A 12,959-nucleotide genomic window follows, 5' to 3' on the forward strand; every position below is an offset into this window, starting at 1 on the left:
ACAATACAGAAGTTGTGCGGTTACAGGAAAACACGTCTTTGTGTGGACGGGCCCTAAAGTATCCGTCAGTGTGAATGTGTGTGTGAATGGTTCTCTGTGTCTGCCCTAAGAGCGTACTCACACTGTCCTTCCGCACCGCGCCCCGGGCTTAAGGGTACTTGTCCCCCCTCCCTCTCCCCCCGCGCCCCAGCCCCGTTTGTACTCACACTGCCTGGGCCTCGGCCAATGCTTCTTGCTGTCCATACGCCATCACGCCGTAACACGTCACACACATTGATCGCGTGTGTGTGGCTTTGTTTCCAAATCTTTCCACAGACCTCAGAGTTTTTGTGCGTCTTGTCGACTGTTTTTGAATCTTTTCATCCGACCAAATCTCAACCAAACCAACGTGAACCTTTCACCGCCATTGTTGTTGTTGTTAAATGTCCGCGCATGGTCCGTCCTTCTATTTACATGTCCGAACAGGCGGACATAACGCTACTGCCGTAGGGCTCGTGCTCGTGCTCGCACACGTGCGCACGCTTGTGCTCGCACACGTGCGCACGCTCGTGCTCGTACATGTGCAAACGGCTCCGCTAAAGCCCACCTCTTTCAAGCGGGCCGTGGACGGTCCACTGGCCGCAGTTATGCGCGGAACGGGTGCACTCACACTGCTTAAAGGTACTAGGCTTTAGCTGAAAAACCGGTTTTGGCCCCGGCCAGAAGGACAGTGTGAGTGCGCTCTAAGATAGACTGGCATCCCGTCCAGAGTGTACTTCGCCTTGCACCCAATGTCAGCTGGGATCCCCCCCCCCCACCCCTTGCAACTTGACTGGGATAAGCGGTTGTAGTTAGATGGATGGATGGAAAGGGCATTATCAAACTGTCTGAATGGGAGAGGGGCCAGACACACCTGCCTGCTTCCCAGTCTTATAACAAAATAATTTCCCGCTGGGATTTTAAAAGTATTTCTGATTCGGATTATAAAGGTTTTTGTTTTGTGTTACTGGAGTTTTCACCTCTTATATAGAACATGTATCCTAAAAGAGGTGGTGTGTGCTTTAGGAAATGGTTGGCAGTAATGTGAAGTATACACAGCTAAGCTTGCAAAACTACTGGTTCTTCGAGATTCAAAACGGATTTCTTCAAGTTCATGCTGAGGTTAGCATGAATTTACCCATGAGTATCTCGAATGGGAGTGTGTTTTTATGTCCGGTTCTTTTAGTGTCTCCAACACCTCTACTCTGAGTTCACTCAGTGGTCTCCCAGTTCTACCCAAAGCCTTTTCCTGCATTTCTGTTCAGCCAGTCTTTCTCCTTCAGTGTCAAGGATTAGTCTGACAACTCCTGACTCTCTGCCTTTCAAACGAGGAGGATTCCTGCTGAAAAGCTGAGAGGGTGCTCGCCATGTAAAGCCGATACTCACACTGCTGACGCTCCTCATCCTTGCCCTCTGCCTATCTCTCAGCTCCTGTAAAAAATCCATGAGAGGTCCCCAGTGATCCCATAGATGTGAGAAGAAGAGTGTGTGGTTTTAAAGGACTTTGGCTGTGGAGCGGCTGTGTGAAATAGTAATGTCCAGCTCAGCCAGGAGGCCCAGCGAGGTAAAGCGTATAGCGCTGGCTGCTTGATCTTTCAGGAAACCTTTCTTCCCGTGTCCATTTTACTAAAGTTTGCAAAGGATTGATGCTGAGGCAAGTTATCAATCCAGTGGCAGAAGTGGGCTGTGGTTTTGAGACACAGTAGTGTCAGTTAACCCTTTGAGTTTAGTGGAGTATCTTCAAATGCTTCATATTGCAACCAAAACTAAATGGTAATGTACATTTTTCAACAGTAATAGTAATACTAAAAGTATTTAAAGTCATAATCCGTAAGATTTGGGATACCTTGTTTCTAGCGGCCTCTTTGGTGGTAAGATGTAATTGCAGGCGAGACTGGTCACAGCCACGATGCGTGTGTTGACTTTTTTTTGTCACTTTCATACATAAAATAAGTCATTGAGACATTTTATTTTGTGTATAAACTATTATCGGAGATATCCCAGAGAGTCGCTAACAGTCGCTAACAGCCGGGCCGAGGCTAACACTGATTAGCTCCTGGCATTACGGTGTAGGCATTAAAACAGCTTTTTTTAACCACGAATACTGCTCAAGATAACACCAAACCTCTGCAGTAGCATGATACTAGCCTCTACACATAAAACTAAGCACCGACAACGTAGTTAGCGAACCAGGAGTTTATTTTACTCCTCTACATTTATTATTTTTGGATTAGCCTAGAGTAGGTGGTGACTGCTGGAGCCACTGGGAAGAGCCCCCTTTGAGCTTCATTTTGGCTCTTCAGAAACCTGTGGGTGACATCACAGAGACTACATCCATATATTATACAGTCTATGGCTCATCCACACCAGTGACAGACTCTCTAATTCTGTTAACAATACAATACAGAACCTTGAACCTATTGTGTAAGTGTAACGGTATAGCAATTCTGAGGTTTGTCTGCACTTGGCTTTAAAAGGACAGGTTTGCATTGAGAGTGACTCAGCATATCCATGCTACCAAGAACCCAATGAGCACAGAGACAACTTTACAAATTTGTCAATATGTTATTTGTGGTTGAACCCCTCTGTATTGGGGGGTGCAATGAGCTAGGCTAGGTCATGTAAATAACCCATTGTTATCCTTTATTATGGTAGTGTTTCCCTTTAAATATGTCTCGATCCTTCCTTGCATATTTAAACAGGCCATGTAGCGTTGATTGCCCTGGCATGTGTCTAAGAGATTGTTGATTTGAATCTGTTTTTGTTCAACACGGTCCCCTGGCTCCCAGGCATTGTCAGCCAGCCTGAGCCGACAGTACCACCGCCATGTCATCTGTGTCCCTGTATGCAGATTGATACCCAGGGCATTTATCAGCTGCAGGTCCACCGCACTGAGCCTCATGTTAAGTCAGGTGGAAACCTGTGACTGGCAGCACACAGGGTGAGGGGGCATTTTAGAGGCAGTGTTAAAATTAACCAGCGTAATGAGGAAATAAGTGACTTACTGGCGTGGCAGTCATTTCCTTCATTAAGGCTGATATTTATGAGCATCCATCAGGAGTGGCGCAGTCAACGCCACGGCTCCAGGTTTATGGAGCGTGGATTGTCACCTTGTTCCAATTATCTGCTACCTTTGAATGTGCTGAATGTTTAAACACTGAGAGAAGAGGACATGGCACATCATTAGTTGCTGTGCAATGTGGGGAAAAAAAGGGTGAAAGGAGAGGCTCGTTTTGGCTCTGCGGTGACGGTTATATTTATTCATCATAGCAGCAATTAGTTGATTAGAGTAAGGACGCTCAGTGGCGAGGAAGGTGTTGATGGAGGAGAATTACATGCCCCTACCATTAAATATGTTAGTGCTTTAAATAGTGTTGGAGCAGGGTTTCTCTCTGGTTGAACAGTTTCTGTTTCATTAGCAGGCTTCCACGTACATTTGTGAAAGCAATAAACGCTGTTTTCTTAAAATCAGCACTGGTATTCATGCTGCTGTTTCTGATGTTGTCAGTGATTAATAGACTAAATATAAATCTGTCTTTATTGTCTTCAAATAGCCTGTTTTTCAAACGTACTGTACAGTAATCCTCTAAGACTTGAAGCACCTAATAGTAGAAATTAACAAATGATTCTAAAGTTTTTTAGAAGCTTAAAACAAAGATGTCATTGTAAAGAAGTGGGTTTGAAAACTCATTAAAACAGTTAATTGGGTACTGTGTTACATATAGACACAATGTGCACACGGGTGAAGAATAAAGAAGACAACTAAATAAACGGAGCCACAGATTCTCCGTGATCCGCGAGGAGCTCGGAGTAGAGCCGCTGATCCTTTGCGTTGAAAGGAGCCAGTTGAGGTGGTTCAGGATCATCTGGTAAGGATGAACCCTGGGCGCCTCCCTAGGGAGGTGTTCCAGGCACGTCCAGCTGGGAGGAGGCCTCGGGGAAGACCCAGGACCAGGTGGAGAGATTAGATCTCCACACTGGCCTGGGAACGCCTCAGGATCCCCCAGTTAGAGCTGGTTAATGTGGCCCGGGAAAGGGAAGTTTGGGGTCCCCTGCTAAAGCTGCTGCCTCCGCAGAGTATCAGAGGAAACCATCAGGACCCCATTCACCTTCTCTCAAGTCTATCTCAAACCAATGCTCACATCCTCATGTGTATTGAAAAAGTGACTGGTCGCTGTGTTACTTTCCAGGTTTGTACTGAAGGTTCTTTAACTTTGGGATACATTACCTTGGTTCAGACGTTTGAACCCTCACATTTGCTTTGCCTGAACTTTAGAATAGACAGAGAAGCGACTCTGGATTTAGTCCCTTGTCATTTCCACTGGAGTTGTCTAAATGAATCCCATATCTGACTGTATTGAAGCGTGAACCTCTAACATGTAAACTTGGCAGTAGCTCAGTCCATAGTCGACTTGGCTGGGAACCATAGGTTCGCTGGTTCATGGAGTGTGGATTGGTGGCTGGAGAGGTGCCAGTTTATCTCCTGGGCACTGCCGAGGTGCTCTTGAGCAAGGCACCGAACTCCCAAATGCTCGGGCCGCTGCTGTGTTCTTAACTTGACCACCAGGCATGTTTAGAGTTTTTTAAATGGTTATTGTAAAGGTTCAACAACCTCATAATCTACTGAGTGTGTAATCATTCAATAATCTAATACATACAGTACAGTGATTAAAAAAAACACCCATGGGACGTTGTTCGAATGCTATTTTCCTGGCTGCTGCTGCTGCGGTGATAAACCTCCACATTACCCTCTTCCAGTTCACAGGGTTATTTAAAAAGTACATTTAATGCTCATTGTTTTGTTGAGACTGCATTACAGTTAATAGCAGCCATTATTTATCCACCGTACCTCTAAGTACTCCACGTATACATTTATATGGTAAAATTGAAAATCTACTGGTGGTAACAGTCGTGAAACAGTCAGATGTTAATATGTGCCACTGAAAGATGATGCACGATGAGCAGCTCGTGTCGGGGCTGTCTGGTTGGATTAGTAACGTGCGCTCGGGAAGAGAAACTTTGCTCAGATGGAAGAAAACGCCTGCAAAGTTCGCCCGAGTCACAGCACAGTGTGCACACGGTCGTCAGCGAAGATCCTTTAAAAATAGCTCTGAGACAGATACGTGTTGACAAGGCACAGATTGCAGCAGGTTACACAAAGAATCCAACGGTTTGCCTGAAGATGAGAACGATAATAACCTGCAAAGTGTCAAAATAAATTGTTTCTTGTGGAAAAAAGAAGAAGAAACAGCCTCTATTCGATACAAAGGAATGGGAGGAGGAGAGGTAGAGCTGAGATGAAGGCAACCGCAGTGTTTGTGTGTGTGTGTGTGTGTGTAAAAACAGCTGGTGGTAGCTGGCGTAATAGCTTGCCTCCGCATGTGGTGATGTATGTAGATAAAGCGCCGTCCCTCTGAGGGCAAAACTCCGGCTCAAGCTGCACGGCTGCCTGCGATTTCCACGCACAGCGATATCACGCCACATTGGTTTCTCCGCGGAACACTCCGTCGCTGTTGTTTTGTTTTTTAAAAATGTCATGTATGACATAAATACGTAATTGAGTGTAAATGTATCAAAGGAAGCGGCGCTGGAAAGCAAATCTTCCAGGGGTCCGTTTCTCATCAGATGTGTTCACTGGCCCGAGTTCCTCCGCAGAAAGGAATAATGAATTGATTTCACGCGCTGTCCCCAAATCCATCATCCGGCGTCCCTCATCCTCCGTCGTACATCAGCACGAAACAATCTCATCTCCATCTGTTTAGAGGTCTGTTTGCAACCCGTTATTCACTGATCATGTAGACATTTGTGGAGTTGGTGGGTGTTCGGTCATGTTTATCATTGCAGTCATACCTGTGTCTCATGTTTTCCACTTATCACACACATTTACCTGTCATTTACCTATTTCTACAGAAGAATCTTCCCGTATCGGACAAGTTCATGCTTTAACACAAAATGTAACTCATGCCACCTAATAGAGAGTTTCGCCGGAATAGTTTGACGGGTCATTCATTCATTCATCTTCAGCCTCTTGTCCCTGTCGGGGTCGCGGGGGGCTGGAGCCGATCCCAGCTGACATCGGGCGTGAGGCGGGGTCCACCCTGGACAGGACGCCAGTCTATCACAGGACACATAGAGACGAACAGAGACAGACAACCATTCACACCTACGGGTGATTTAGAGTCATCAATGAACCGAACACCTGCACGTCTTTGGACTGTGGGAGGAAACCGGAGAACCCGGAGAAAACCCACACAGACACGGGGAGAACATGCAGAGGCAACAGTGCTAACCACCACACCACCGTGTAGCCTTAGTTTGACGGGTATTGAATATTATTTATTTACTTCTAATAATAAGATCCAAATTGAATCCCGGCTGGGGCCCTTCTGTGTGGAGTTTGCATGTTGTCCCCGTGTCTGCGTGGGTTTTCTCCGGGTTCTCCAGTTTCCTCCCACAGTCCAAAGACGTGCACGTGTTAGGTTAATTGATGACTCTAAATCACCCGTGAATGGGTGTGCATAAGACTGACATCTGCCACCTGGCATGAATTTGAAGGTGTCTCTATGAATGTTTGTCATTGTTAGGATTCGGTCAGTTTTGACACTATAATGGGGCAACATGGTGGTGTGTTGGTTGGCACTGTCGCTTCACAGCGAGGGGGCCCTTCTGTGTGGAGTTTGCATGTTGTCCCGTGTCTGCGTGGGTTTTTCCGGGTTCTCCGGTTTCCTCCCACAGTCCAAAGACGTGCAGGTGTTCGGTTCATTGATGACTCTAAATCACCCGTAGGTGTGAATGGTTGTCTGTCTCTGTTCGTCTCTGTGTGCCCTGTGATAGACTGGCGTCCTGTCCAGGGTGGACCCCACCTCACGCCCGATGTCAGCTGGGATCAGCTCCAGCCCCCCCACGACCCCGACAGGGATGAGAGGTTGAAGATGAATGAATGAATAATAAGATCTAAATGTACCAAACATGATACAATATTGTCAAAGTATTAAGTTACACAACATGCTCATATTACATTTTCAGGAATTGTATCTGTGCCTTTAGCTAGGGAAGGAAGATCTTTTAAATTAGAATGAGGTCTTGTGAATCTCGGGCCCTAGGAATGCATCTTTATCGTTCAACAGCAAGACAGTACAACGGAAGATCATTTACACTTATAAGTCTGTTTATGAGTATAGCTGGTCACACAATAATGTTTTAATATTGGACATTAAATGGATCAAACCAAGCATGATTTGTATTGTAACCCCAGCTTCAACAGAATAAGTTTAACTAAGTCTAAACAGAGTCTAAGTCCTCATAACTCAACAACAGAATTGGGCGACTGACAAAACATATTACAGCCAGAATGCATGGGCCACAACAGTTATTTAAAAAACTGCTGCACAGACTCCCTCTTTGTAGCGTTTGGCTGCTGCCAGCTTCCCTGTGTGCATGTTGAGTTCTGCCAAATGGTAATACAGTTGGTTCTGCAGGGTTTGGGTGTGGAGGCTGGATATAATGGATGTGCTGCAGACGAGCTGCAGATGTGCCGCGGACGTGCCGCACGTTTGCTGCAGCCGGGCCCCATGTATTTTTGCCGCAAGACCGTTCTATTTAACTGCGTGAAACCACTGCTCAGTTGTTGTGGACTGATTAAGTTTAGGAAACAGAACGACATGGTTAGAAAAAGATCATGGATTGACTTAAAATGAGTCACAGGTGGAACTACGTCACAGGGTGAATCACACAAAATGTCTGACCCATGCACCACCCCGACCGTCCTCCTTATAAGGAGTTTGGGGCTCTTTTAACTACGTCACCTTACTTTCTCATTGCTCCCAACGTTAAAGGTGCATTCTGCAACGTTTGTTTGATCATATTCACTGAGGCCGATACTATGCTCCGATAGAACAACAAAAAAAGTGCCTTTATGTGCACGTAGAGCTTGTTGTTTGTGTTGCAAAAGTCCTCCTGTCCACTCAGCGCAGGGCTGACCCTCGGGCACAGTTCGTTCACACGCCACAGATCCCCCCTCCCCACTTGTGAATGTTACAATATCACAGGCACACGCCTCAAGCTAGGCATACGCTAAATGACGTTAGCAGCTGCTATCTATGAGTAAGTTAGCCAGCCTACTACCATGTAGCATGTACTCCATGCCCCTTATTGATGAGAGAAGACACGGGCGCGTTCACAGGAACCTGGTGCACGTGCACTGACGAGCACTTGATTGGAGAGAGCGAACAAGCTTGGTGCTAAAGGGGGAGGAGCGTGAGAGTTGTAAACATTCGAAATTTAACTGAGTCAACTCGATCTGCCAGATTTACCGACTGCAGCTTTAAATACTATGAGAGTAAATTTGAATGTAATTTGTTACTTCTGCCTCTGATATTCACCACTAGTGTTCACCCATAATTACACGCCATTACCTGCTTTTACAGCACAAAGACCATCTCCATGTATGCCATTAATGTTTCCACATTAACATATCATCTACGTTACCATGCCACTAAATGGAGGATTTGATGATAATGCATCCGCAGCAGCCCTGTTAGTGTCTCGCTTTCTTCAAGTATTCAACACAAATACAATATAATTGTGGTATGAATAGCTAAATGAAGTGTGTGTAGCAGCAATATGATAAAGACATCTGCTGTACCTGTCCTGCAGAAAGTAATGTCAGCGTCATATTTCCATCCACTCACCTCCCTGCCTGTTTGTTTTATGTGTGGCCTCCCTGTACACCTGCATCCTTTCATTTACCCTTTTAACGAGGACAACATTGATTGAGAGAGGTGGTGAGAGAGCCGATTCGATTTCAGGGGACAGAATTGGATTTGATGGTGGGGCATAATAGCTTTCATGGGCTTTTTACGGCACTGAATAGCTTAGCTGGAGCTGTCTTGATGGGACTGAGGTGTGATTCTGAGAAGCATCCTGGGGATGGCAAGAGAACAAACATCCTGTTCCTTATTTTCCACAGCCCGCTGAGGTCTGTGTGCCTTCCCAGTGAAGGCCAGCACAGGACGCTGTGTGGGGCCAAGACCCACCTTCAAACGAGAAAAATAAAAGCGCCTCATACAAAGTCTACTCACAACCTAAAATTGATGTTTCCAAAACTGCGCTTAGATTGATGAGCTGCCACAACGAAGAATAGTCTTGTACTGGGCCTGGGGCTCGCCAAACAGGAAAGAAAGGAGGTAACCTGCTGTGAATTGTTGTTAAAGACATGGTGGCACGTTGGCCACAGCACAAAGGCCGTTTGTGCGTGCACCGAAATCTAGGCCTTGTGGCTGAGATAAGATGTATTCAGACTCCACAGCTGCAATTAAGGTAATCAGTGCCTTCTAATTCCTCTTCACTTGGCGAGCTCTGATTTCATTCATCTTAAAATTGCTCTGAGAATAACAGTTTTGCCAGAACGGGGGCGGAATTGTACTCTGTGTTTACTTATTATACGTTAGCTTTTGAATTCCCATCATTGTCCACTGAGCATTCATTTAAAATGTGTGAGCAGTTGCTGTTATGCTGTTGTTTGTAAAACAAATAGTGTTTTTCGCTGCTAAATTGTGCGTCTAACTGAAAAGGCATTTTGGTTTGCCTTCTTTTCTGTCGGACTAGCCATTCTTAATATTACTGTTCTCATTGTGAAAGAGAAGTGGGATGATGGAGTAACCAAGGTGTTGGTTTGCAGGTGCGACGGGGGATGCTCAGCCGGACGCCCCACCCTCAGTGCAGGGCACCTTGCCGCACTTCATCCAGGAGCCGCAGGACGCCTACATCGTCAAGAGCAACCCCATCAAGCTGCGCTGTCGAGCCACGCCCGCCTTACAGATCTTCTTCAAATGCAACGGTGAATGGGTGCATCAGAATGAGCACTTTTCCCAGGAGTATAAGGATCTCAACACTGGTAAGATAAAGCTTCGTGGCCTTTTTCCAGACAATGCTAACGTGATATAAGGGGCAGGTTATCCTACCAGCTGATGGTTTGGTATAATCCGTAATAGAGGGCTCACAGCTAGTGTCGGACACCAGGAACTGAGACGGTGGTGTTTTAATTCTTGGAAAATATCTGCAGGACATTTCTTCTATGTTTACCTTGACGTGCTGTGATTATGGTAATGCAGCAGGATTGACTCAGCTGCAGTGGTTTCTTCTGATTACATATTAGAAATGCAGGTGTCTCTCCATGACATGTCACTGAAGCATAAAGCAAGGAATCTTTGTCCCTGTGTGTTTGAAATGCAAATCTTGAGAAATGTTAACCTGATCTGTTTTTGGGGGGGACCTGATGATTTGCTTTTTGCTGAACTTGGTGCAATTTGGCCAGATGGGGGCGTTATAACTACAAACTTTACATTTTGGCCTGGAACTTTTGAACTATAAGTCTCAGGCACCAATTTGTTAAAATTGATTTGATGGATTGATTTGCATAATGCTCATTTGCTCTGCATATTCATCTGGGAACTCTCGTTTGGAGATCTTTTGGGAAGGGGCGAAAATCCTGGTTGCTGATTGGATAAAACCATCTGTCCGTCACCAACATACGGACCAAAACAACCAATCAGATCAACGAAGCGTATCACGTGCTAACAGCGTCGAGGCAGAGCTCAGCAAGTAAACAACATGTGGGTAAAGGATATTTGCTGTTTGTGTAAGGCAAATGTACGGGTGACAGAGTGGTGGTTAAGAATCAGAAGGCTGCTCACGCGCATGATGTTACTGGCTTGGGCTTGCACACGGGGGGCGGGTGCCTCTTTCACGACACCCAGCAACGCCTTTGTCCCTCTGACACTAAGAACAGAGACAATGCAGGCAGAGGGCAGGGTCTCTGCAGGTACACCACACACTTCTAGTGGTTCATAAGTGATGATTGAGATGGATTAAGTTTGTCTTAGTTAAAGTTTGAATATGTAGAATCTCAATTAAAAGCTATATATATATATATATTTTTTAATTATTACACCCATGGGGCATTTTGAGGGGTACAGAATGAAAGTGTTGCTTTCCCATAAATAATATATATTAAGCCTGAATTAATATTTTAAAAGCTTTGACGGGTATGACAATGACTTTCTGTCCAGCTCTGTTTCCATTGTAGCAGCCAATAGCGTTGGGCATTGCGGGTTGCCAGGTTTGTCTGTTGTTGCTACAGAAACAAGGAATCATTTTGAGTTGAGAGCTAGCAGCCAGCTAATGGATTACACACCTATCAAGCGGGGACTTCCAGTTGAAGACAGGCTAACGTTAAATACTGTTGTGAAATTGTCCAAATTAGTCGTGACCCTGTATGATTCATTACTTGACGTGGCGCAGGCCGATCGCTGACACACTCGGCAACGCACCTGGCAACACAACTGCTGGAGTTATTTTTTTGTTGTTGCGACTACGATCTTGAGACACTTGATGGCGGTGTTCTGCTCATTCTCCGTATTCAACCTTTAAAACATTGTTTTTTAGGATAATTCTACATACTATGCCTTCAAACTAAACAAAGAGGTTGTTTTTCAGGCTCCATGAAACTGAACTGGATAGTTAAAATAAGCAAAACGTGACCCGGCCTCCAGAAGATCAAATGTCTAATCCTGGTCGGACTAACATCGTCTGAACTTTATATTAAAGAGATCACAGCGTTCACGCAGGCTTCCTTGTGAAGTTAATTTTTAAATTATATTAATAATTAATGACTGAAACAAGGTGATGGGAAAAATAATCCTGTCTATTTTCAAGTACAATTTCTCATTCGTTTTGTTTTCCTCCGCCAGTGAGAAGCCATTATTAGACTGCAGCCATTGTTCTCTCTGGTAACACCTACTTACACCAATAAGAGAAGTACTGTTTCAATCCAGCAGCACAATCGACTAACACGTGCAGGAAGGATGTGTCATTTGGTATCCTAGGCGACAGTATGAAGACCAGAGCAGATTTTTATTCTGTATTTGATACAAAGCTTTTCTTCACTAACTAAAAACACAGAAAATATCACTTCATTTCATTTCACCGTGCATTAATTTAGCATTCAACTCTGCATGCAGATGGTTCTCAGGTCCTGACCACAGCTAGTTAGGCTGACCTTCAGTAAGGGCGCACTCACACTGTTCCTCTGCACTGTGCCCCGTGCTTTAGGGTCCTTGTCCCCCCCTCCAGGCCCGTTTGTACTCACACTACCTGGGACTCGGCGAATGCTTCTTGCTGCCAGTTCGTCATCACGCCGTAACACGTCACACGCATTGATGACATCATGGCGATGCGTGGCTTTGTTTCCAGATCTTTCCGTAGACCTCAGAGTTTTTGTGCGTCTTGTCGACTGTTTTTGAATCTTTTCATCGACCAAATCTGCAGTAAACACTCCACCTCCGCATCACACCAACGTGAACCTTTCACCGCCATTGTTTTAAATGTCCGTGCATGGTCCGTCCTTCTTTTTTCTATGTCCCAACAGGCGCACAGGAAATGACCTCAGAACCGCCGTAGACCTCGTGCTCGAACACGTGCGCACGCTCGTGCTCGTACATGTGCAAACGTGCTTTACAAAAGCCCACCTCTCTTAGATGGGCCGTGGACGGCAAGCTGGCCGCAGTTATGTGCGGAGCGGGTGCACTCACACTGGTCAAACGCACTAGACTTTACCCGCAAAAACCTGTTTTGGCCCGGTGCGGAAGGACAGTGTGAGTGCGCCCTAAGAATATCAGTGTGGTGGGTTTAAGCCTAAAAGCCAACAAAGGCAAAGCAGCTTCAGTAATCATAGCTGGGTCAAGCATTATGTGCAGTATGTGCTTTTCTTTTTAAAGCTCCTTGCATTGCTAGATGACATCAGCACAAATTCAGCTTAGTCATCACACAGAAATATATAGGACTGGTTTTCAAATACTGTTCTGTTGTGAATACTATACCATAAATACCATAATACTATAAAATGGCAGTAAAACCTCAAGTTTACTGCACGTTTGAATATT

General features: G+C 45.3%; 1 protein-coding gene across 1 annotated transcript in view; it reads left to right on the plus strand.

The window, feature by feature from the left end:
* The window catches only part of unc5db (unc-5 netrin receptor Db), a gene marked incomplete at its 3' end in the record, with an annotated part of 252,798 nt that overhangs the window by 90,705 nt on the left and 149,134 nt on the right, over positions 1-12,959 (plus strand). The window contains exon 2 of the mRNA XM_083912274.1: positions 9,698-9,913. Coding sequence (XP_083768400.1) covers positions 9,698-9,913 — 216 coding nt within the window. The remainder of the gene's footprint in view (positions 1-9,697; positions 9,914-12,959) is intronic.

Source organism: Echiichthys vipera, assembly GCF_963691815.1.
Source record: "Echiichthys vipera genome assembly, chromosome: 4".
NCBI lineage: Eukaryota > Metazoa > Chordata > Actinopteri > Perciformes > Trachinidae > Echiichthys > Echiichthys vipera.